Source organism: Bos taurus, chromosome 5, assembly GCF_002263795.3.
Source record: "Bos taurus isolate L1 Dominette 01449 registration number 42190680 breed Hereford chromosome 5, ARS-UCD2.0, whole genome shotgun sequence".
Taxonomy (NCBI): domain Eukaryota; kingdom Metazoa; phylum Chordata; class Mammalia; order Artiodactyla; family Bovidae; genus Bos; species Bos taurus.
In genome coordinates, this window is record NC_037332.1 from 71,140,639 (window position 1) to 71,167,084 (window position 26,446).

The 26,446-nt window shown below is 48.4% G+C and overlaps 1 protein-coding gene and 1 long non-coding RNA gene across 3 annotated transcripts in view; one reads left to right on the top strand and one right to left on the bottom strand.

Moving 5' to 3' along the window:
• Positions 1–26,446, bottom strand: part of SYN3 (synapsin III) — a 492,649-nt gene that overhangs the window by 20,793 nt on the left and 445,410 nt on the right. For both annotated transcript variants that reach the window (XM_005206770.4, NM_001191357.1), the window contains 3 exons: positions 8,048–8,190; positions 3,229–3,303; positions 211–313 (listed from right to left, as the gene is read on the bottom strand). In XM_005206770.4, the coding sequence (XP_005206827.1) occupies positions 211–313; positions 3,229–3,303; positions 8,048–8,190 (321 nt within the window). The remainder of the gene's footprint in view (positions 1–210; positions 314–3,228; positions 3,304–8,047; positions 8,191–26,446) is intronic.
• Positions 4,848–7,513, top strand: LOC104972501 (uncharacterized). The gene is made up of 2 exons (XR_003034790.2): positions 4,848–5,680; positions 6,558–7,513. It is a non-coding gene; the product is annotated as an uncharacterized lncRNA (long non-coding RNA).

Consider the following 26,446-nt stretch of genomic DNA (forward strand, 5'->3'; position numbering starts at 1 on the left):
TAGATGCAGCCGAGGGGGTGGGTGGGGGTACATGAGGGCAGTGGGTGAGAAGCCTCTGGAGCTGCTCCCTGAGGCCTAGGCTGCTTGTGCCCCAGCCCTGACCTAAGACACAGCTGACCACTCTGGAGGTCACACCTGGACTCCTTCCCTCTGGAATGCCTGCCCAGGGGCCTGGTTCCGGCCAGGAGGAACTCCTACTCCATTGCTCACCTCTATGATGTAATCTCTGCCATCTTTGCTGTGGACAGCCTTGACAGCACAGATGTCCAGGCCACCAAACATCTCCGAGCAGCTGTCCACCCACAGCCTGTACCTGCAGGGACGGACAGACAGTGAGTATGCAGGACAGGGGGCAGGGGCGGGAAGCAGACGGCGAGAGATGCAGAGACAGGGGGAAGGAGAGACCCCGAGAGACACCCACAGAAAAAACAGGCTAGGAGACAGACAGTGACATACACATAAACACATCCATTCAGAGATGGAGAGAGACAGGAAGACATAAGAGACAGAGATGCACGAGAGAGACAGAAAGGCAGAGAAACAGACACAGAGAGAAACAGAGGCAGTGGGAGAGACAGAATGGGTAAAAAGAAAGGCAGAGATATAGATGGGCAGTGAGAGACACACAGAGGGAGAGAGGTTAGAGAGGGAGCCAGGCAGGCAGGCGACAAGCAGGATGAGGGGGAGGAGTGGGGAGTTGGGGGGGATCTCAGAGACCTGATCTCCTTCCCCTCCCCAGGACTTTGCTGGCCCCCAGTACCGGGGAGCTTGTCCTGCCCCCAGCTGGATCTGTCCTGGACCCCAGCTGCCCCTGAAGTCTTTTTCCCTTGGGAAAACTTCTTGAAGGGCCCCAGAAGTCCCTCCCAGGCCCAGCCTGCGGGGACAAAGGGTGTATTCTCCCCCTGGCCTGAGGCACGCAGGCAGAGGAGCCTGGCAGGCCTCTCCAGCCTGGCCCGGGGGGCCTGGCCCTCTGGACCCGCTGCTTTTGTTCCCTTTCCAGCCACTTGATGGCTGCAGGGTCCGTTTGCTTTGCAGGAGAAGATCTCAGTGCTGGACTCTGACCCTGCAACAAGGGGATGGTTGTATCTTCCCGGCCTTGTGCTTGGCTTCCCTCGTGGTGGCTGGATTTGGAGTCACAGGGGACTTTGTGTCAATGTTCTTGCTTTTCTCCCCACTCTCCAGGGTCACATGGGGCACGCCTGCTTAGAGATCTATTTGTGTCTCTGAGCCATAAGGCCTGGAATGAGCTGAAGTGCTCTCAGAGCTGGCTCTCTCATCTCCTCTGCTAAGTTTCCTTGAGGCACTTAGGCTACTGACCATGAATTTGCAGAAGGGAAAGTGGATTCCAGGCCTGAGCAGCCCCACTCCCATAGCAGGCTCCTCCAGGAATGGCCCATGGGGCCTGGGACTGAGCAGAGCCAGGGAGATAATGACCTACTGGAGACACCTGTGAGCAGCCTGCAAGGCCCGGGGAAAGGCTGGGCTTACGTTCTGGAAAGCTGGTGGAGAAAAGGGCCACGACTGCCCCTTGAATGCCCACTGGGGGAAGGCTGTCACTCCCCCAGAGCAGGTGGTGCAGTTGTGCCAGGGACCCCTGAGACTGGAGAGCACAGGTGGGCACCCACCTTGGGGGCGGCACCTGGGACTGGCGGGAAGGGAAGGAGACTGCTATTTCCAGTGCACTCCTGCCACTGAAGATCCCTTTCTCATCAGCCCTCTGGCTTGGGTGCATTACCTCCAGCCTACAGCTGAAGGAGTTCAGAAAGGGTACTTAACCTGTGTAACACAGATCTGAAGGGGGCAGGACCACTCACTTTAGTTCATGCTGTTTCCTCAGCATAGAGCCCTGAACGAGTTCCACAAGGGCAGGAACCGCGTTACATCCCTCCCCTAAGTCTCAGTGCATGTTACTGCAGCACGGTGGTCCCACTTCACTCTCTCGGGGCAGAGATGTGACACAGGAGTATCTAATTACAGTGCTGCTGCTTTCTGGGTCATCGTGATGGGGTCCATGATAGTCATGTGACTTAAGTCAGGCCTATCAGTGAATAAGGCTCAATTCCAGGCTTTGATTGAAATAGTTGGGAAAGACATCTTTCTGCTAGACTTGACGCAGTTAAGATGTAAGCCTGGAGCCACTTTGGATCACTATATGAGTGAGCTGGCCTTCTGGAATGAAGCCAACATGGAAGAAAGCTGAACTGAAGTTGGCAGTGAAAGTGAAAGTCACTCAGTTGTGCCCAACTCTTTGTGACCCTATGGACTGTAGCCCACCAGGCTCCTCTGTCCATGGAATTCTCTAAGCAAGAATACTGGAGTGGATGGGTAGAATAAGTTCTACAGGCCTACCTGGAGCTGCATCTTGAAGTTTTCATTGCCACAAGCCAGTAAATCCCCTTTGGCTCCAACTAATCCATTTTCTGAAACTTGCAACTGATACAGAGTTCTTAAAGGGAAGGGTTGGGTCTTTTCGTCTGGACCTCTTTAGTGCTTAGCATACATAACATGCAGTAGGTACTCAATACATGTTCACTGAACAGACCTTTCTGACCCTAAAGCCCATGCCTTGCCACTGTCACTGAAGGCTTGCAAGCAGAGATCACTGGGCACTCAGCAAGGGATGTGTGTGTGCTGCTGGCCTCAAAAGCAGGTGGCTGGACCTTCTTCAGGTGAAGATGGCTCACAGGTGTTGTTTAAAGGGAGGGACTTTCAGCCAGTGTGCCTTTCTACTGCATTCATGATTCACAGGAAATTGACCTCTCCCTCCTCATGCTGAGAGAGGAGTGGACACTGAGAGAGGAGTGGACACTCCAGGTGGGAGCTGTGGTACCCTAACGGGATGCTTCCATACAGCTGTCAAGAGCAGAAGAGACTGGTGAGGACTTCCTGCTCTCTTCCTGCAGCAACTGGCAGGGCCACAAAGACCCCTGGACGAAGTCAAGATGTCAAGGTTTTAGTCTTATCTCTGCCATTGATCAGTTCTGTGACTTGGACAAGCCATGATCCCCCTCTGAACCATCTTTCCCATCTGTAAAATGGGGTTATTGTAAAACATTCCCTGAAGGCTATTATGGGCAATAAAGCGGATCATGCCTAGGAAAGTGCTCTGTGGGTGGTGAGACGCTGGCCAAAGTGCGAGACAGCATTCATGACAGGATCCTTGCTGTATCCCTGTCTACCTCCCCCTGTGGTCGGTACCCTTCCCGAAGCACCTCCGTTACCTCTTACCTCTCTGTCATGGCCACCTGCTCCAGCATGGCAGAGCCTGTGTTGGCCTTCCAGTTTCCAGAGATGGAGGTTCTCCTGTACCAGAACAAACGACACAGTGAGGGAAGTAGGGATGCTTATCATTGATCTGCTTTCCTTTTTTGCTTTGGCTGTTTGGTGGCTCTGATTCAAATATCTAGCTTATATTGTTCTAAGTCGCTTCAGTCATGTTGGACTCTTTGCAATCCTATGCACTGTAGCCTGCCAGACTCCTATGTCCCTGGGATTCTACAGGCAAGAATACTAGAGTGGGTTTCCATGCCCTCTCCAAGGGATCTTCCTGACCCAGGGATCGAACCCTTGTCTCTTATGCCTCCTGCATTGGCAGGTGGGTTCCTTACCATGAGCGTCACCTGGGAAGCCCACTATGATGTGCATTCTTAGATACACATCCTGTCTTCAGATTTTTGTGTGTGTGTTTTTATTTCCCTTTATATTGATTGTCTTATTTCTTGGGTCTTATGTATCTTTTCCTAAGCCACGTTTGAAATGTAAAATTGAATTTAATGAATGCCTACACTATCAGATTAAATCCTTCAAATGACCTCCTGTTTTTTTTAGAAGAACTAGGGTAGTATAGCCCCTCGTGACTCTGGAATCTTTTTTGAGCACTAAAATGTAGGAAAAATAACCAATGGCGAGAAGTGACTGCCTTTTCATGGTGAAGAGCAGGAAGGCCTCTGCCTCTGCCTGCCTCATCACCCTCTCAGTTCCTTTGCTTTTTCTGCTCCAGCAACAACTGACATCCCTTCGGGTGCTCCAAAGCCCATGGATTTTTTCCAGTGTATAGGCCTCCATATACTTTTCCCCTTTGCCTGATAGAGTCTTCATCTCCATCCTTGTCTCCCTAAGTCCTACTCATCTTTCAAGTTTCATCTGAAAATGTGACTTTCTGACATGACACTTCCCCAATAAGAACCCCCTATACTACATTCTACCAATGTTTAGAAAAGCTCCTTTCAGTTGCAATGACCGCTTTAGTGTGCTGACTTCCCTGAGGGCAGGGAGCATGTTTGACTCATCCCTCTGTACCTCTAGTGTCCAAGGGTTCCTGGCAGGTAGTAGGTTCCAGGTAACAACTCACTAGGTAAGGGGTTGTGTTTGCTGAAGAGAAATACAGAAAAAGTATATCCAGTGGCATATCTGGATTCAGCAAAGACTGAATGGCTTTAAGCAAAATGGAAGTGATAATGTGATCTGTTTCATGTCCAAGGAAAGGCATGTGATTGAGCTTCAAGGGTGAACCAGTGCTATCCAATGTCTTTCTAAAAGAGAAAATACAATGTATCTGAGAATAGCAGATGCTGAGAACAGGTGGCCAACAGGAGCCATAATGGTTAAAGTGTCGCATTTAACATTTAAATGGTTAAATGTTGCAGTCACATTGATAAGCTTCAGTTGGTTCAGTTCAGTTCAACTCAATGCAATTAAATTCAATTTGGCAAACAATCATCAGGCCACCCTATGTCTTGACTACAGGACTAATCTGAGTGTGCAGAGATGACCCCCCTCCTCCAGCTGTTTACTACCTTAAAGGGTAGACTAGCCTAAAACCAGAACAGAGGCATGGTAGGGTTAGCAGTACACGTGAGGTGTGAGGCATTCTGGGGAAACAACGTTTTAGATACTTTATGTGACCCCAGAAGATAGTGACTGAGAGGTACCTGGAGGGATGAGTAGGATAGGGTAGAGTGGGATCTGTATGGTGACAAGGGAAGGTAAGAACTGACTTGAGTCAGGTACGAGTTTGAATCTTGGTTGTAGTGTTTCCTAGTTTAACCATGGACAACATTTCTGAATATTTTCTTATTAGTAAATAGGAACCATTTTAGTACCATGCTTATAGGGCATCATGTGGATTAAAGGAAAGATTCTCATAAATCTCTTAGTACAGTGGGTGCTACTATTATTTTTCAGTAAGTGTAGATGAGAAAAGAAAGCATTCTATGCCAGCAACAGCAGGAGCACAAGCTAGATTGGTCTTCTTCCAAGAAGATAATGATAGAGAGAGCTGATAGTGAGTGCCTTCTATGTCTGAGACTTGGGTCTAAAAGCTTTATAAACACAGGCTTCAGTCTCACAAAACCTAATGAGATGGACATTATTATTATCATCGGTCCCATTGAATGACAGAAGCCACGAAACCATATCTGAGAAACTCTGTGCTCTTAACCATGACTCTCCATGGCAGAGCCGAACACAGGTCTGGGGAAAAAAGTTGATTGGCCCAAATATGATGCAGCCGCTTGAATGAAGGATGGAACGTAGGCTGTGACAATGGAACCTACGTTTATGACACAGGTTTGATGCTGACCCCCTGGTTGAAGAGGGCAGGGGTGAGTGGAAAGGTGCCGACCTAACTACCTTTGGAGATTAGTGGAGACTGGATGCCTAAGAACAGAAGAAGCCATATGTAAGTCCTGCACCGTAGTTGCCAAAGTTGTTCCTCACGGGGCTACAGCCTGACAGTTCTGCAACTGTACACATGTGCTGGGATTGAACAAAGAAGTACGTGGAGGGAGGATGGGGGAAGCCAGGTTTTTTCACTGTTGGGAGTGGAAAGTTACAGATAAGCAACTTGGGAAGGCTAAAGTGAATCATGTTGAAAACCGAGCCCTAGTTGAAAGTCTGACACATCAATAGGAGCTGTTTAGCTTTAGCTATAGACGGATATATACAGAGAGAAATAATTACAGACGTGTGTATACACGGGTTGAGATACACACATTTATTTCCCAGCTCTGTCTGCTGAGAGGACTTAGACACAATGACACTCAGTAGCAACAAGCACAAAGGCCTGAGTGCAGGGCAGGAAGTGGGCCAGAAAGGACGTTGAACGGTCATGGGCGGAGAGGGCGTTCTACACTGAGGTCTGACACGAACCCCTTCCCTCGGACGTGGGCCAATGCAGGGTCCAGGAAACGCCATAACTAATGACAAATTGGAGCTGTCGGGACAGAAAGGCTCAGCATAAAGAATGCGGCAATGAGGTAATCCTCAAGAAGAGAAACTGGGACAAGGTGTCGTCAATGTCAAGTAGAAACGCTAACAATGAGGAGAGGAGGGAAATGATATCATGAGGGATGGTGGAGGCCTCAGGAATGTGTTGGACCATGCACTAGAATGTTCTCCGACTCAGAGGGGTTATGGGTGTGGAGGTGACTTTATCGCCCTGAAGGCATCTGAGAGCAGTGACAGGTCTGGCCTGGCTCATGGGTGGGAGAACGGTTGGCAAGACAGGCCAGAAGTATTCCTTTATCCATCCCTTTCCTGGGCATATTTCCTTGCAGGTCAACGGACTGCATTTTCTCCAGTTTTCCAGGCAGTGGCAGAGTGGCGTGGTTGCAACCGAAACTGGGAGGCCTGCAGAGCCTAAAATGACCATCTGGCCACTTACAGAAAAAAGTTGCCAATCTACAGTCTAAGCAATCCAGGTAGAGCAAAAGTAACCCTAGATAATACAGAAATGGAGATGTATGTGATCAATGCAACCTTACTTATGAGACAGGTGGGAGCTAGACTTGGCCTGTGGGCTGTGGTTTGCTGACCCTGACCTAGAGCACAGCTCCACCACACAGAAGCACATAGAGAGATTGTCCAACTGTCCAGAACCATCTGTTGCAGTCTTCAAAGGGGGAACCATGCAATCAGCGCTCCATCCAGGCTTGGAGACCAGGCACTTATTGCCTCTCTGGAGTCTCATCACTTCAAGTGGAACCAGCACTTTCCAAAGTAAGACAGAGAGGCCTTGGAGCAGAAAAGACAGAGCTCTCCACGCAGTCAAGAGCTCCCACTCATCCTTGTAACCACAGCTCCAGCATGAGTCATCATCTGCTTGAACCACCCCTGGATTGAATGTGTGATGAATTTTCTGGCATTTGTCCCTTTTCTTTTAGTCACATAACCTCTATCTCCACTGGATAATGACCCTGCCTGTGGTGCATGCTGTCTTGGTGGGACTCTCTATACGGATCGTCTGCCTTCTTCTGATAATCATGTGACCACCGTTGGACTAATCAGCACTGTTTCCGTGGAATTGTAATCTTGCGTTAAGCCCTGAAAATGATTATGGTAGATTCCCTTCCTCATGGGGTGCCACGAAGACTGTCTACTACTTCTGGCTACCCAGATTCCTGGGGCTTCCCTGAATCCCAATGTTTCTGAAATTGGTAATTTGGGGTTAGTTAGTTTTTTTAAGTTTCTGATCATCCATGGGTTTCTAATAAATTCCCTTAAAAAAATTCCACCATATTAGTCAGATGTGGTTTTTACTGCTTGCAGGTGAAGAAATCTGGTGTAATCTCCTACCTGATCTTATTAGTCCCTGGGAAACCCTTTTGCAGCCCATAGCCCCAGAGTCTTCCTTTCATGGTTACAGGTCAGATCATGACACTTCTCTGCTCAGAAAGGAAGAGAAGAAAATCCAAAATCCTCAGCAAGGCACTGAAGGCCATCCTTGATGTGTCCCCAAGTGTCCCTTCCATGTATGTCTCCTGTGACATACATCCCCTATATGCTTGCAAAGAGGCCAACAGTCTTTATTTCTCTGGGGGAAATAGCCTTCATTTAGGTAGACAGATTTTTTGCCCTGGAATAAGCCATGATGGAACAGCAGCCTTCCTCTGTGACAACTAGAGGTGAAGGGAAGTAAAGGAGACAGAAAGGGAAGATAAGATGTCCCTGTGGGGTCTCTGCCATGGGGTTTAGTCTCGGTTCCTCTCACACTCTGCTCCTACCCTCCTCCCGGCCTCCCAGCCCCTACCCCTGCCCAGGGACTCACATGTAGGCCTTGTAGTTGGACCCGATCTTCTGGATGCGGATGTCATACTTGGAGTCGATGAAGGCCTCGGTGGTGGCATAGGTTTTGGCCATAGCCACCATGCTGGTGACGTCCTGGTAGTCGTGCTGGTTTTCTACTTTGATCTGTTGGGAGGATGAGGGGATGAGCACCACATACCCGGTGTTCATTGAGCACATACCCTGTGCTGGGACCCAGGGCTGCATATATAGTGACCGTGAGAAGGTCATCTGCCTGGCAGGGGAGGCAGACACAGGATGCAAGTTGCTCCCCAAAGGCAGCATTCCACCTGGGGAAGTCGAGGGAGTCTTTATAGGAGGGGTGGGCTCTGAACAGGGGTCAGGAGAGGGAATGCGATTCTCACATGGGCTATGACACAGGTACATTCTCTGGAGAGGATGGAGGATGGACAAGCCAGGGGCAGGAGGAGCTGGGGGGAGAGGGGTGGGCCAGTGGTCTACACTGGCCGAGGGGGCAGGAGGGTGGAGATACCTGAAGAGGGTCTTCAGGGAATAGACCATGGTGGGCCTCAACAGCTTTGGCAGGGGCTAGAATGCTAGCCTGAAGCTCTGGATAGCCAGTTGAAGAGGAGGAGTTTAAACAAGAAAGTAGCCACATTTGTGTCTCCTGCACTCCTGCAGCAGTGTGGGGAGCCGGGTAGGGGGTGTGATATGGGACAGAGAGAGACCAGTGTAAGTGTGTGTGTGCATGTGGTGTGCATGGGCAGGTGTGTGCATGTGGGCTGTGTGTGTGAAGTTTGCGGGGGACACGTAGAGTGTGCGAGGAATGTTCAGTTCGTGGCATATGTGTGTGGTGTTTGCATGTGTGATGCACATGGTGTGGTGCTTCTGAGTGTGCAGGCAGTGTGGGCATGTATGTGTGTGGAGGGAGTGTGTTGGGAGTGTGCATGCTCTGACACAGCTAGCTCTGCTAGGCCAGAGGCCTGGGGGAGAAACTCACTCATGCTGTTTACTGGGCTGAGGCCAGGGACACAGGGTGTGCCCTGGGGTCAGCGAGAGGTCTCAGGAGAGCTTCCAAGGCCAAGGGCAGGGGACGAGGCCAAGGCTCTGGGAGGGCGATCTCAAGACACACCATAGCCTGACTCCAGCCCCTGTGGATGGCTGCAGGCCCCCTCCCCTGTCATCCTCACTTGGACAACAGAGGGATTCCTTGGCCAGCAGTGGGCAGAGGCCAGATCCTCGGGGATGGGTGTGTGGAGCTTGTGTTTGGGGTGGTGCTGTCCTTCCAGCCTCTTCCAGCCCTTTCCCACCTGCCCTTCAGGCTCAGCAGTGCCTAGACCACTCCATCCCCCCCATAACGATGGCGCCCACATCTGCCCTGACCTCACACTTACAGAACATTTTCTCAGTTCTCTTCTGGGACTCAAAATAAGATTGTGGGGCAGGCAGGGTGGGCATTATTATGACCATTTAACAGATGTGGAAACGGAGATCTCTCTCCTTGTCCAAGGCCAGAGAGCAGCTAAGCACAGAGCTGAGAATGAAACCTAGGACTCCAAAAGCACAGCGTTCTCTGAACCATCCCAGGGTATTTATGAGTGCACGTCCGCTCTCCCACCCAACAGGTCGTAAACAGCTTGGTAGACCTCCTCTCTGCTCTCTGTGTGTCCTCGCCCCGGAGACAGCAAGCCTCCTCCCACCAAGGCCGAGACCACTCTTTGTTCTAGGTCCCCTAAGGCTCTGACTGCTTGCTGTTCCCTCCTTCCTCGTAACAGGACCCTTAAGTTTTCTCTGGGGATTTGGCCTCTCAGCTAAAGATGACTTTGTCTGTCTCCCTTATCTCGGTAGATGTAGCCAAGTGTCCAAGTCCAGCTAGTGAAAATGTGAGGAGATGTGATGTGAGCAACCTCTGCATGGTGCCTTTAAGATGAAAGAAAACTTCCCCTTCCCTCTCCTCCTTCTACCTGGCTGGGATGTTTACATGACGGTGGGAGCTGGTGCAGCCTTCGTGGGCCACAAGATGGAAGCTGCACGTTGAGCATGACTGGCTAATACGGTGGAAGGAGCTGGATTTCCCACACCATGCTGTCCCTAGTCTGCCCTTGACTGTGTATGCTCAGACTCCTACATGAGAGTGAAGTGAACCTTAATCTTCTTTAAGCCACTGTTATCTTGGTCTTTGTTAAAGCAGCCAAACTCTGTGTCGGCCATGCGTTTTCTAGCTCTTGCTCTTCGTTGATTTTTTATCTTTTGAATCAACATGATCACGGATGCACTAATCTTAGGTTGTTCCTGCCTTTCCGTACCTCAGTTACCACTACTCTATCTCAGCATCCTCATCTTCCACTCACTCCCAAACCAGCTCTCTTTGGATGCCATTCCCCACCACTCCACACAAAATGACTTGGCAAAGGTCACTTCTGACCTCCTCATTGGTGAATCCAATCGAGTTTCTTTGGGTCCTCTTGCTGCTTTGACACTCCATGGTATAGGAAATCGCTAAACTTCTTGAAATTTAGTTTCACTGTTCTCTTCTGGTTCTCTTCCTTTTTTCCCTGGCAACTTCTTCGCAGTCTATATTGCTTCCTCTTCCTTCAACTACCCCTTAGGTGGTCACAGTATTTCATTCTCGGCCAACATTTGGGATCTGGTAAAGAGCGTCAGAGTTACTGAAATTAAAGAACGGGGCTGGGAGCTTGCAGGGACAGCTTGTTTAATTCAGTTTTGTCAGTGGATGGACCTGGAAAGGACCACAGCTACTTCCGCACCTCAGTTTCCTAGTAAGCACAACATACGCCACAGGCTGTCTCGGCGATTTCTAGTTGTCCACAGCATCCATTCTCTTTTTATATAGCTGTGAAATGCCTTAATCTGGGGGTGCATGGCCATCCAGAATAAACATTATACTTCCTCATCTCCCTGGGACCTGTGTGTGCTCATGTCCTCAAGGCTGGGTGATCATGTTTTGGTCAATGGGACTTGAGCAGAAGTTGGGTTTGAACTCCCAGGTCTGCCTTAAAAGAGAAGTGTGTGTGTGAGGCGGAAGGGGGAATGCTTCACAGTTCTTTCTTGCCTCATCTGACTGGCTGGAAGGGCACCATCATAGACTTTGTATCTGAAAGGCAACACCCCAGGAAGGAAGGATGGAAGGAGCCAGTTATGTGAGAGGGAAGGTCCTAGCTTGTTTAAGCCATCTTAGGTTTTTGTTACAGAAGCTAAACTTCATCCTTAAGTAAATGTCTGTAGAATGCATCATGTATGCATTCATTTATTCACAGGATAGGCAAAAGAGAGCAAAGAGAGAAAGTATAGTTGCAGTGGTTTAATTAATTAATGGTTATCTCAACCTTCCTTTGTGAACCCTTCTCTCCTAGAGTTGGGTGTTTGGGTTGGGCACTCATCCTGTCCTCTCCAGGACTGAACACGTAACCCAGGTTTCTTATACATGGGCTGGTAATTTTATTCTCAAGTTGTGTGCTGTCTGAGCCCCATAAAACCCGACTCCACTCCTGGCTCCATGTCTGTTTCCCCATTAGACACAAGCTTCGTGAGGGCAGACAAGGAGTCTTGTTTCCAGATGTAACCCTGCTGTCTGGAATGCTGTGGATGGCCCAGACACGTCTGCTGGGTTGAGTTGAAGAAGGATGGATAAAGATGTGCTTGTAACTGGGAAGAGTACAAGGGGATGGAAGGAAAAATATGGGGTCTTGGAAAAAGGCAAAGAAACTGTGTTTCAGGGAAACTTGTTTTATAAAGTAAATTTTTCTGTAAATGCTTGGGCTGGATTCCACACTTAAAAGGTTTACAGCTTCCTAGTGGAGCGCCAGTGGTGCAATCGGTGAATGTGAGTGCAGTAGTTGGAAGAGGCTTACGGCTTCCTTCATGAGCCTTGAGAACCTGGTGAAGTCAGGGGCCTTGCAGAGGGGAGCAGGTGGTCTGTTGGGTGGTGCTGGAGGAGCTGCTGGGCTGGTGCTCAGGGCATAAAGGGAGGTGGCATGAGAAGGTTCTGGGGACGGGCAGCCATGGAACGGCCACAGCCAGGGGAGGGAGTCTTGGCACTCCGATGTATTTACTAGCTGGAAACCCCTCCAACTGTTCACAGAGACAAGCTGAAAACAGGAAGCTCTAAATGAGCTGTGACTCAAGATTACCCATTTGCTGCTCTGGGGACTTGTGCCCAGTGAACTCCTTGACTCTGAAGACTCATATCCTCACCCACCTCCCTACCCACTCTGCGGACCAGCCCTGTCTCTTGTGCCCTGCTTCCTCCGCCTTGCCCACCTCCCTCCTCCTGGGCCCCATGCTTCCTCTCTCCCAAGTCCACTGCCTTCTCCCTTTCCCTCCTGCTTTTAGTACCGCCTGTCTCCTCTCTGCCCCCTTTCCCTCTGCATCTCCCGCGGTCGCCTGTCCCTTCTCCCACCTTTTTCCATCTCTTCCTCTCCCTGCTTCTCCCCTTCCCCGCATTGCCCACCCCTCTCAGTGCTGTCTCCATCCCCCTGCCTTCCCATCTCTCCTCCTTGTTTTCCTCGCTGGATCCCTGTGTGGTTTCTCCCACTCTCCTCCTCTCTGGCATTCACCTCCCTCGTGTGAGTGTGTGTGTGCTTGCATGGGCACATACATGTGCAGAGGGAGATAAACTGCAGAGAGGAGCCAAGAGACAATTCTGATTCTCCTCAGTGGGCTTCATCCAGGCCTGGGATGGGAAAGTCACCTTACAGCCTCAGCAGACTGTGCGCTCTTTGCTTGAACACCTCAAGCAATAACAGGGAGCTCACTACGGGGCAAGGCAGCTCATACCATGTCAGGGAACTTGTCCTACTGTGTATTAGACCAAGAGTGCACGAATGGTTCCAATGACTGATCATACAGGGTAAGAATCGGCTCTTTGACTTGAGTCTGGTTTTCATCCACTGGATGCGAGCCATCCAGGTATGCCCAAGCCACTGTCTTCTTAACCCATCCCAACATGCGAGAAAAATCTCAGTCATGTCCAACTCTTTGTGACCCCATGGACTGTAGCCCACCAGGCTCCTCTGTCCAGGGGATTCTCCAGGCAAGAATTTCAGAGTGGGTTGCCATGCCCTCCTCCAGGGGATCTTCCCAACCCAGGGACTGAACCCGCATCTCTTATGTCTCCTGCATTGGCAGGTGGATTCTTTACCACTAGCACCACCAAATTAATCACATAAACCAATGCCTTATGTATACCCTTCTTATGGTTTCCATTTCTTTGGACAACCCCGATGAACACTCTGTCTCAGCTAGTGCTGTAGCAAGAAGACAAAGATGCCACCTCCCAGAGCGAGCTGTGACAGACACCACTATGGCCAAGAACTGATAGTTTCACCCACGTTGACATAATAAGGTTGGGCTGTCAGAGATTAGAGACTGTGAGACGGTGATTTCTTAGGAAAAGGTTATGTCTGCCTACCACTCTCTGCTGTGCTCTGTCCAGTAGGGACTTCAGTGGGTCACCCACCAAGACTGATAGTCTCTGGTGCTGAATCCTTCCCAGGCTATCCGCAGGTGAGCATCCTGCTTTTGGTTTATCCAGGCTAAGGATGTGAACGCTTCCCATGGACCACAGGTGGGCGGTGTGGAGGGAGCAGGGCTGATGGAGAGATGCTGCCTTTCCACCACCACTGCCCTGGTCCACGCCACCACCATCTTGCACTGGACTGCTGCACTCGTCTCATTTAGAATTCCTCTTGCCTGAGCCAAAACCTCAGACTGATTTCCTCAGAATCTCTGGGCATGGGCCAAGGCATCAGTATTTTTGTAAGCTCCCCAGGAAAATGTGTGCAGCCCAGGTAAAAAAGCTTCTAACGATCTGGTTCCTGGTCATCTCTTTCTTTTGCACTTGGCCCGACTTGTCCCTGCCTTGCTGCTTTTGCATTTGCTCTTCTCTCTGCTTGAAATCATTTTCCTGGGCACCTTCCCATGGCTGTTTTTTTCAGAGGCTTTTCCAGCTACTTGATATCAAGTAGCTACTCCTTCCTGCCACTCTGAGAAGTCTCTACTGAAATATTACTATTTTTTTTTCTTATCATCTTTGACTAGCTGAAATGACTTATTTGCTAATGTGATTATTGTCTCTCTCCTCCATTAAAATGTAAGCCAAATACTGAATAAAACCAGAGCGTCCTGTGTCTTTCTAAGGAGACTATACAACAAAATGTTGAAGAATGCAAGCTCAAAGCCCAGCTCCCTCACTTGTTAGCTGTGTGACCTTGGGGAAGGTACTTAGCTTCTCTGTGTCTTACTTTCTTTATTAGCAAAATATGGGTAACTTGTTAATCTCCGATGTGGATGACTTGATTGCTGTTCATCATCAAATGAGATACATGTAAATGGTTTAGAAGAACTCTTCATTCATTACAGGCTTTCAACAAATGTTAACTATTATTATCATTCCTTTTTATACCTTGAAACCCACCATAGTGTTTGGCACACAGCAGATGGCTCAATATTTGCTGAAAGAATGAATGAAGAGGCCAGTCATGGGAAGAGCTGGGTGAAGAGAATCCAGGCAAAGGAGAAAGGTGGTATAGTGGCCCTGGGGTTGATGCTGCCTGAGAGAAGAGACTCACAAGTATCAGCAGAAAACAGAGCCTTAAAGTTTCTTTGTGGAAGCTGAGGGCTAAGAGGGATTCATGGTTGGAGGAAGGGCAATCCCACTTGCCCTCAGCAGTGAACGCTGGGAATGGGGCCAAGATCCTTCTTAGAAGATGGTTCAGAATCAACATGGATAGAAATACACATGAGCCATTCAAGCCCATTGCCCTATTTCAATAGCCTAGAAAATGTTTCAGGCGAGTTTGACCAGCAGCTCACCCCAGCCAAATCCATCTCCATCAGGTTTCTGTCGAAGGCCCAGTTTGGAGCAGGCTCCATCTGCTGTGATGACCGGGGCAAGCTTGTTTTTTTCAACGATAACTAACTATATGAGGCAATTTACTGAACTGGCTGATTTATTTATGAATAAGCTAAAAGCTAAGCAGGGGGATCTACCAAAAATAATAACTGTAGCTTCAGAACACTTGCTCTGTAGTCTCTCTTTCCGGCAATAATTAGCTGGTTGAGCCAGCTGGATATTCAGGCCACTCCTAGTTCGAGATAATAAAACTATATCCCTGGCACACAAGCGCATGCTTGTTTTTCTGTTTTTTATAACAGGAAGGCGTGCTTCCAGCTCATTCCAAAGTGGTCTATGCTCATTAAGAAGCTAGTCAGATGGAGTGAGAGAGATGAGCTAAATATCTGTTTTCCCTCCCAGTAAATATTTCCCAGCCTTGTAGCTCCTTGACTCTCAAGGGTAGGTTCCATGCATACATCATTAAGCCACGCTCACAGAATTTAGCTCAAAATCATTCCTGAGTTCAGCATCAAAAGCTTAAAAGAGTTAAATGGGAGTTACAAAGAACCTAATGCACGAGTCCCCACTTTCTGGATGTATGATGCCCATCTAAGGAATGATTTCACGGCACGCCAAGGACAAAAGAAGTGCCAACTGTTTATGTCCTACCAGCTTAGTCACTGAAATAAACAACGTACATAATATTATTTTGTTCATAAATAACTACAATCACTTACAAACGAGCCGTGCGTGCTTGCTGGGCACTGCATACATTTCCGGACCTTAGAATCAGAGCAGACGCTTCACCCCCACTTCCTGTTCCATGCCGATTCTCATACAGTACTTGCCTTTCAGCACAACCACCACCAAAACCCCAGTTTTGCAAAAATGTGATGTCACTGAAAGGAATACGCTGTGATCTAATGTTGAAACTGTGAACCACCTCGGCTAGTAATTTGCATGGTGATTGACTGATGCCGAGAACTGCTGTGTTTCCCCCTGAAAATTTAAAATACACTCAGCTCCCCTAGGGCCTTGGGTGCAGAGTTTGCGAACTGTGGGCCTAATGTTATTACTTCGAGCACCCTCCCCCAGCAGTGAATAACGCAAGCCTCTGGTGCAACGTCCCTGGAGAAGAGCCTGTCTGCTCCTCCTGTGAAACGTGGGTTTGAGAAACCCGCGGGGGTGGGATAGCCAATAAACTGGTCTGTACTTTAAACCAGTCCCCAGCTTAGGAAAGTTACAAGGATACTGTGCTTTTTAAATGACATAAATTCTATTCTGGATTGATTCATCAAGACCCGTCTCTTAGCTTAAAAGTGGGCTAGTTAATGAGAGTAAGCAATTTGGACTAGTCCTTAAACCTATCTGAAATAAAATGTTGTTTAACTACTATATTAAATGGAGAATCAAGGAACAGTCCCTGTCATTGAGGAGTTCATAGTCCATGGGAAAGACCGGTGACCAGACAATTCAATAGAGGGTGACAGATGCTGCGACACAGGGACCCTGATGCACCCTGCGGTGGGAGCCAGGGCAGGTTTCCCAGATGAGGTGTCAGATTCTACTCCAACTTTCTTCGTTGTGATTATGGAGAAGAGGATGACTTGAAACCCAAGGCTTCTCTTCTCTTTTAAATCTCAGAGTAACAGTTCGAAGTGGGTGTTGGCATGGGGCTGTAAATATTCTCATTATTTTTACATGTATTTTTTCAAGATACCTATTTCTCCCTGAGGACTAACTATGCCAGGAACTGTACTACACAGTTTATCTCCAGCATCTCATTTACTCTTCACAAACAACCCTAGGGGAATCCAGCCATGGTATACCCTCATGAGCGGTGTCTCTGTAAACGACTATAAAACTGGAAAAAAAATAACTAGGCAACTGTGTTAAGGCAGTGGGAACAGGCCATGCAAGGCTGATCCCTGAGATGAGGGGCATCAGAAGGTGGGCCCCCTGTGCGCCCAGCCCCTTTCCTCGTCTCCTCTCAGATTCTCTGCATGTGTCCGCAATGCTCCCACACACTGGTCCCCTGGCACTTCTTCAGCCACCCCAGCTCTTTCCTGCCTTTGGGCTTTTGCATATGTGCTTCTCTCTGGAAGGGTCTTCACTCTTGCTTTTGCAAGGCTGGCTCATTCTCTTTCCTCAAGTCTGTGCTCACGGGCCACCACCTCAGAAGTTTCTCCAACAGCTCTACCATGTTTTTCTCTCTTAACAACCTGTTGTTCTTCTGCCTGTACTGAATAAAGTTTATAAGTGTATTTGTTTGCTGATTTATACTGAATCTGCCTCTCCCACTAGCCCATGATTCCTACACCCCATGCTAGGACAGCACCTGGCATGCTACAGGTGCTCAACAGAGAGCTGCTGAATGAAGGAAGGAAGGAATGGTATATCAGATTGGCCCTACCTCTTCCCATGGGAGGTGGGGGAAATGTGGAGACAGAGAATTCCTCCTCCCCTTTTATAAGAGTCACTGAAGCTCAGAGACCACAGAGATCAAATCTGAGACCTCTTCTTGGAAGATGCAGGACTTGCAGACAACATGACCACTCGGTCAAGCCTCCCTTTAACCTCCCACTTCACCAGTGAGACTCAAAGAAGCAAAGGACTTGTCCAAGGTGCCCCAGCTAGTAAGTGGAGGGATGGAGACTCGAAACTAGTCTGCTGAGATCAGAACCCCATGATCTGTTCACGACACCGCCCTGCTTTGAAAGCAAAGGATGGAGGCAACACTTTTCCTTCCCAGCCCCACCCCAGATCCTCACTTGGATCTTTTGCAAACTCTCCTGACAGATAGACTTGAGCTGGCAAAGGGTAGCCCCTGGGAGTACAATGGGGCAGGTGCCCAGTCTCTTCCTGGAAGGTCTTGGGGAGGACAAACTCTGCCAGCCAAACTCCACAGCTGAGGTGTCCCCAGCTGGAATTGTAGCCCAGATGACTCAACCCCAGGGCCTCTTGGACAGGGTAGCCTGTGCCAGGGATCCTGGCATGGCTGAGGCTCAGAGTTGACTCACTGGGCAGGCTGCCACCACCTGAATCACCCCTCTACCTCTGGGTGGAAAGAAGAGGCTGGGGGCTGAGGGGGCCACTGGGCAGGGACTGATTGACTCATCTGGTGAATAAACAATAATAATGGCTGTAACAAGAATAGCGATGGACCATGATGGCTACTCTTAATGTGCTACTTTAACAGCTGGGTATTAATTCACATAGCCTTTATGACAATCCTATATAGTAAGTACTGTGACTTCCCCATTTCACACATGAAAAGACTGTGGCCTAGCAAGGTTATATTATTGGCTGCAGAACCTAGAGCTGGCATATGGAAATGCTGAGATTCCAGCTAAAGTTCGTCTGGCTCCCAAATCCAGCCATTCATTTGATAAATATTGAGCCCCTACTGTAAGCCAGGCACTGTTGTGGGCACCAGGGAATGCACTGATGGGGCTGGATGAGGAGTTAGGAAACAAACATATATGCGACTTTTTAGGTAGGGGAGATGCCTTGCCCAACAAGCCTACCCCACACTCCTAGGGCAGCCCACATCTGATACGGCCCACACGTGATGACAGACTGGGGCAGGGGTTCAATGGCACAGCCCCTTGCCATGATTTGGGATGATTCTGAAGGGCCACCTCAGCCCTGGAACTCCTTACGGAGTCAGCTGAGGTCCCTACTGTAACTGCACTGCAGTTCAACTTCTCCCCCGTCTAATCCTGCTTCCCTCACTTCCCAAGGCAGTGCTTTCAAGCTCAGAACCCAATGTGCATCTTGAAACAAGCTGCCATCTCAGGATCTACTCAAAACTTATTCCCCATGTCCTCAATCCTAACAGAACTCCAGTTCTGTTTAGCTGTCTACCCACCTCCACCTGACCGTGGGCTTCAGGGGGAACTGAAGTTATTCCCCACACAAGAGGTGAATCCAGACTATGTTCAGTCAACCAGAACATGGCACTCTTGTCTCAATGGCCCAGGGCAGGACTCATGAATAGATCAGCTCAGTGAGACAGAAGAGAACATCCCAGAATGCCACTAGCAGCAGGGGTAAGACCGAGGAAGCTGCCCAAGAGTGAAGCTGGGACTGGGGCCAGCCGGCAGAGACAGAATGCGCCCAGGACCTCAGTGACACTGAGACACTAATCCTTGGGCTTTCAGAGGGTTTAAGCCAGTTTGGGGTGGAATTTTCCGTTTCTTGCAGGGTCGATGCGTTTACTGGCTACTGGCTGTCTAAGCCTGCTTGGCTGGCCATGAGGCTGTCTGCGGGAAGGTGTTCTCGCTAAGGCTGTTGTTGCAGACAGCCTTTTTCCCTGGGCCCTGGGGGCTCTAGGTCCTTGTCCTCAGCAGCAGGGCACCTTTAGGTTGGAGGAAAGCTATTAGGGGAGTCTCTTATTTCCAAACTCCTGTAGTTTCTTTCTACACGGAGGGAGCGACATTGCTGGCCTGTCTGCCCCCGCCGCTCACTCCTCCTCCTCAGAAGTGACAGATTCAGATCAGAGGGTCTGAAAGAAAAACGGGGCAAACGTAGAAGACTCACCCATTCTCCTCTCCTTTGTCTTGGGAGCCGTCTTCCCACAAACAGCACTAGTCCGCTCCGCTTCTCAGATTGTAAGTTTTCTGAGTCAAGCCCAACACAGGGAAGCCTGAGGCAGCCCAGCAATGTGTGCATCTGATGGACAAGTCTGTCTAATTCTGGAAACCCATTTGCCTGCACAACTAAGCCACGTTTTTTAACATCTTTATTCGAACAAATGCATTTGATTTTTCAAACTCCTTACTCTTACTATACCACAACACCTCCCACAGTGCCTGCAACATGACTGACTGGTTGGAAAAGGGTATTCTAGCAGTAAAGTCAGGCATGAGGCTGGTTGAGGACCTTTCATGCTTCTTCCAATCCAGACCCAGGGGTGCTATTATCTGACAAAGTGCCCCAGTTGCGTTGAAGAGTCAACTTTTTTGTCCCTTAACACTTAATTTGAAAAGGCATTCATCAGTGGTTCCTCATAAGAGACCTTCCACAATGAATAGCAAAATAATGCCATTACTCGTGGTTTTATCAAAGTTGCCAGAATCTTCCCTTGACCCAACTGGAACCTCTCTCCTGCCTTTTCCCCCCTTCCTTGTGTGATCTTTGTGGGCTGAAAAGAGGGCAGCAGGCTCCTTGCAGGGCTCATTAACATCTGCCTTTTCCTTGCCTGAAGCCATCCATAGTAAGCCTTCTCTTGGGGTTTGAAAATGTGACCTTCAGGCAAGGCACCGCACTGGTTGGCTTGGAGAGGCATGACTCACCATGATATGATCACCCCTCTGTGCGACAGGGCCTGACAGTGAGCCCGTCTCCCCTAGGTCCCTGTCTAGCACTCTGCTTTGTCTGGGCTTTCACAAGGGAGTGTCTCGACCCTGGACTTGACCGGCTTTGCCTCCCTGTCAGCACTTCTTGGCTAAGCTGCTCCACCCCACTCTCTTTTCTGCCCAACAGGAGAATAAAGGGAGCCTCAGAGCCTCCCAGGCAGGATCAGATTCCAGATCTGTGTAATGAAAACACACCAAGCCAAGCAAACAAAGCAGATGCTCCCTCAGCCAGGCTTATTATTTCAACCTCTCTGTGGACGTCTCACTGCTTCAGGCCATGTCTGCCTGCCAGTCGCCCAGGGTCCCGCCTCCCCATCCAGGCCAGCAGCCTGGGTTTTCATGGCAGAGGCACATGACCAACCAAACCAAAGAAAAGACCACTGAGAGCCAAGAGGCCTGGACTCCAGTTCCAGCAAGTTGTCTTCCTTCTCTGAACTCCTGGCTTCAAAATTAACCATGCTAGCTTAGGAGATAAAAGTCAATTGAGGGCAGCATTCTCCACAATAGCCAAGATATGGAAACAGCTTAAGTGGTGTCTGTCAGTGTATGAATGGATAAAGAAAATTTGGGGATATATGTGTGTGTATATTATACACGTACGTACATATGCATGGTATGCTGCTAAGTCACTTCAGTCGTGTCCGACTCTGTGCGACCCCATAGATGGCAGCCCACCAGGCTCCCCCGTCCCTGGGATTCTCCAGGCAAGAACACTGGAGTGGGTTGCCATTTCCTTCTCCAATGTATGAAAGTGAAAAGTGAAAGTGAAGTCGCTCAGTCATGTCCAACTCCTAGCAACCCCATGGACTGCAGCCTACCAGGCTCCTCCGTTCATGTGATTTTCCAGGCAAGAGTACTGGAGTGGGTTGCCATTGCCTTCTCCATATATATGTATATGCTGCTGCTAAGTCGCTTCAGTCATGTCCGACTCTGTGCGACCCCATAGACTGCAGCCCACTAGGCTCCTCTGTCCCTGGGATTCTCCAGGCAAGAATACTGAAGTGGGTTGCCATTTCCTTCTCCAATGCATGAAAGTGAAAAGTGAAAGTGAAGTTGCTCAGTCGTTCCCAACTCTTAGTGACCCCATGGGCTGCAGCCTACCAGGCTCCTCCGTCCATGGGATTTTCCAGGCAAGAGTATTGGAGTGGGGTGACATTGCCTTCTCCAGTATATGTATATACATATACATATACATATACATATATATATATACACACACATATACATATATATGTAATTGAGCCACATGAAAGAAGGATACCCTGCCATTTGTGACAACATGGATGGACATTGAGGGCATTATGCTAATGAGACAAATCAGGCAGAGAAAGACAAATACTATATGATCTCATTTATATGTGGATCTAAGAAAGCCAGTCTCAGAGAAACAGACTATAGAATGGTCCTTACCGGGGCTGGGGGTAGGGGAAATTGGGGAGATACTGTTGAAGGGTTTAAGTAGACAACTAGAAGATGAAGGAACTCTGGAGGTCTGGTGCATGGTAGAGTGACTACAGTCAACAGTACTGTATTCTATATTTCAAAGTCGCTAGGAGCAGGTGGTAAAGTTTTTATTACCACAAAAACAGAAATGATAACTATGTGATGGGAAAAAGGAAGGTTTTAGCTATGCTGTGATGGTAAGCATACTGCAATACATGAGTGTATCAAGTCAACATGTACACCTTAAACTTACACAATGTTATGTGTCAATTATATGCTAATTTTAAAAGTGTAAATTGAGGTTAAGAGTGAGATCTCTGAAGCCAGACCTCCTGGCTTTGAACTCTGGCTCACCAAATGTCAAATATCAAAAACCTCTCTCTTCCAGCTCCCTCAGCTGTAAAGTGGTTATCAGTACCTGACTCAGATGCCCTCTAGGTAAGGGGAAGAAACGAATCTGTGTCCAGTCCTCAGGCAGTGCTGGCTCGTAGCAAGCCCTCAACAATTCCTCATCACTCTGCTCACTTCTAAGATGCTCAGTCTGTAAGGGGAGTCAGGCGTGCAGCTGAAAGTGCACTAGAGTTGCCAGTGGAGCAGTGGAATTCTGCACAGGCACAGTACAGGCACATAGTTGGGGTCAGGCCCACTGAGGGCTCGGGGAGAAGTTCAGGGAACTCTTGAACTTGAGCTGAATCTAGCGTTGATGAGGCTGACATGGTGCGGGTGGTCGTGGAAGATAAAAGAGGGAGGGAAAGGCAGAAGAGAGTAAAACTGGCTGCATGTTTGGGGACTGGAGAGGGAGTGGGTGTGACGAGCCCTGGGTGTGAGGGGAGAGAGGACCCTAGAGGGTTTAGTAGGTCCTGGGGATCTTGGAGCCTTTATTCATGGATAACATGGAGCCACTGCTGGGTTTTAAGCAGAGGAGGGATGTAACAGTTCTGGGTTTTAAGACCCAAGGTCAGCAGACGTTGGAAAATGGATAGGAGGGACCATCCAGGGGGCCTGGTGAACTTTAAGCAGTGATTGCTGCAGCTGAAGCCAGAAGTGGTACAGAACTGACCTGAGATAGAAGGAAGAGAAAGGCAGGGAATGTGTGCGGTGGATGTGGGAGTCATGGGGGCCAAGCAAGAGAACCACCATGGCTCTGTGTGCAGAGTGCTGACCACATGGTGGCCATTGCTGGGCGCTTCTACACCGGCACAATGGCCGTGCTGCAGTGAGGAGGGTGGAATAGCTTCAAGGTCACACAGCTGGTGAGCAGAGAAGGATGCCTATCCACAGTCTGGATTCAGAGCTCCTGGCTGTGACTACTGCACATGACTGCCTCTCTATGGGAATGACTTTTATCCAGCTCCTTCCATGTGCCTGCAATGCGGGAGATCTGGGTTCCATGCCTGGGTTGGGAAGATCCCCTGGAGAAGGGCATGGCAGCTCACTCCGGTATTCTTGCCTGGAGAATCCCATGGAGAGAGGAGCCTGGAGGGCTACAGACCATGGAGTCGCAAACAGTCGGACACGAGTGAGCAACTAACACTTTCACTTTCCTATGCGCCAGGCCTTGCCCTAAGTCACCTGCCCAAGGTCACCCAGCTACAAATTGGCAGAGTTGTGATTCGAACTTAGATTTCTTATCACTATATTGAAATATCTCGGGTGTCACTCTGATTCAGGTGAGACCACAGGAGTGGATGCAAGTGGATGTGATTGTCGAAGGCATTGCTGTCCTGAGAGCACATGTGTAAATTCTAAATTTTCCAGTAGCCACATTAAACAAGGTAAAGGTAAAAAAGAAAGAATTAAGGACATGTTTTGTTTAACTCAATGTCTAAAAATATTTATCATTTCCATGTGTGACCTCATTATAAAAATTATGAATGCTTGTGTTTAACTATAAGGACCTTTATGGACAAGGTATCCAGAAATTTTGTAAAGTCAACATATACAAATAGAATTCAAGCTATTTCCTTTACTTTTGTGGCCCTGGTGGCTTATACTTTCTGGGTGTAGAGGCCTCTCTCCCAGTTGTCTGTGGAGTGGTTTTAATATGGGCAATGCTGAAGAAGGGTTAGGTATATCAATGCCATACCTAATCTTGCTGATCTTTAATGGGCAATTCTGCAGCCCATTAAACATGGTATTTAACCCCTCTCTCCACACTCTGCCCTTTTAGGGAGGGTTTGCAAATCTGCTGACTTTCCTGAAGGACTTGGGTGTTGTCTATCTCCAGCCAGACAGTGGAGGAGGACGCTGAGTGCAGGGATCCTACCAGGGGATGGTTAGACTCCTTGTCCGTTTCGCTCCCTTGGGACACATTGAGATATTAAAGGCCACTATAAACATTTTTCAAAAAACAAAAGAGACATTTCTTTTGTGTGGGTTGGGAGGTAACTCCCTAGCAAGGGGTATTACTCACTTCACCAAAGTTAAAGAAGTAAGAGCACTGTGCTGAGGTTTGGAAAAGCTGAGATGTTTTTCTTCTAAATCAAACACTTAGTTTTCCTGTTGGGGCTGGATCTGTGCAGGCTTCTCTCCCAGGAGGATGTGCCTTGAATTAGGGAAGTGGGTGTTAACAGGGTGGTGGGGGAAAGCCTTGGTGGAAGGAGAGAGGGCAGAGTGCTAAGAAGTTCTGTCCTGGGTATACTGCCTGCAATAACTCTACATTTATTCAACAAGCAACTCAGAACCTCAATGTGTGAAGGGGTCTGAGAGGGCATCTGGTCAACCCTCTCATTTTGCAGATGAGGCAGTTGACATACAGGGAGGGGCAGATGACTTGCCCACAGTTGCTCACAAATCAAGGACTGAGACTGCCAACTCCTCTCCACCAGTGCACCACAGTGAGGTGTGCCTGGCATTGGCTGTCCAAGGGATGACCTACGTGTTGTTCAGTCGCTAAGTCGTGTCTGACTCTGCGACTTCATGGACTGCAGCATGTCAGGAGGACATGCTGAGGACCATCCCTATCCTCCACTATCTCCCAGAGTTTGCTCAAGTTCATGTTCATTGAGTCAGTGATGCTAACATTTAACTTTTAACACTTAGTTATTTATTTCAATGTGTGTTAGGAAAAACTGTCCCGTCCATGAAACTCATAATCTATGATGGGATATAGAATGTCATTTAAAAATACATTTATTTAAGCAAACAGAAAGGTAGCATGTTTGTATGTATGTTTGTGTATTGTTTTTAAAATGCTGGGAAATAACAGAATAGGTGACCTGTAGGCTTGTTATAAATTACGACCACAGTCCACCCCACCTTTCGGGCTTATGGTGCTGCAGGGTGAAGCCTGGGGAGGCCTTTCTAGGCTCTCCTAGAATTGGGCATTTTCAGCCTGAGAAGGCTGCCCCCTCAATCCCCAGAGTCCCCTTTCCTTCACCTCGTACTTTAATTCTACTTTGTGGTTTCTCCCTTCCCTTTGTGTCCTTCTGCTCCCCACACCCAGAATAGCCACGAGGCAGGAGGAATGGCTTTCCTACGCGTATCTGTGAGCTCCCCATCCCAGGAGCTGGGGTTCATACAGGACCCTGGCTGCTGGGGGCCAGAGTCTGGGTTTTTTTCTCATCCTGTCTCCAGGAAATTTCAAGCTTACTGTATCTATTTGCCTTCTTCCCAGAGCTGCCTACCTGTAAAAAAAAAAAACAAAAAAACCCTCAGCTTAAAATATTAATGGTTAACAGTGGATAAATACCTCACCAGCAGCCCCTTCCTACAACCCCTGGTCTATGACAATGGTACATTAATAGGCCTTGGGATATCCCTAAATCATAACTAAAATACAAAATACATAATCAAAAGAAGCTACAATGACACATCATTATCACTCAAAGTCTACAGTTTACATTAGCGTCACTCTATGGGTTTTAACAAACATATAATGACACGCATCCACCATCACAGAATCATACAAGATTCTTCCAATGCCAGAAAACTCCTCTGTTCTCTGCCTGCTCTGTCCTCCCCTTTAGCCTTTGGTAATCACTGATCTTTGTATTTTCTCCACAGTTTTCCCTTTTACATATATTTGGGATCATACAATGTAGCCTTTTCAGATAGGATTCTTTCTCTTAGTAATATGCATTCATATTTCTTTTCATGGCTTCATAGTTCATTTCTTTTCAGCATTGAATAAAATTCACCAATTGTAAAAAAGATACCACTCCAGTGGGGGATGTTGATAATGGGGGAGGTTGTGCAGGTAAGGGGGGCGTGGGAATATGGGAATCTCTTTACCTTCTGTTCAATTTGGCTGAGAATCTAAAAATGCTCTAAAAAATAAATTCTATTTAGAAAAAAAGGACTATGAAGGGTGGCCATGTTTGTGAACCCAAGAACCCAAGGGTGGGTGGGTTCTATGCTAGGGTTAAGATAAAATAAATGAAAGGTCTCGTTTCCTAGTCTTAAGAGTAGTGATCATAGAGGAGTGTCCATGAGACAATAAATTACCATGGATCGAGTGCCTTCTAGCATCAAAATTCTCATGAAAGCAGGGATTCTGATTTGATCTCCACTGTATTCTCAGTCACCAGAACACTGCCTGGCACTTAGTAGGGGCTCAATTAATGTCTGTTTTTTTTTTCCTATTTTTTGGCTGCATCCTGTGGTATGCGGGACCTTAGTTCCCCACCCAGGGATTGAAACTGCGTCCTGTGCGGTAGAAGCACAGTGTCTCAACTGTGCTTAACTGGAATGCCAAGGAAATCCCATTATTAACATTTGTTGAGAAATTAACAAAAATATCAGGGTCTCTGCTAGGCACTGG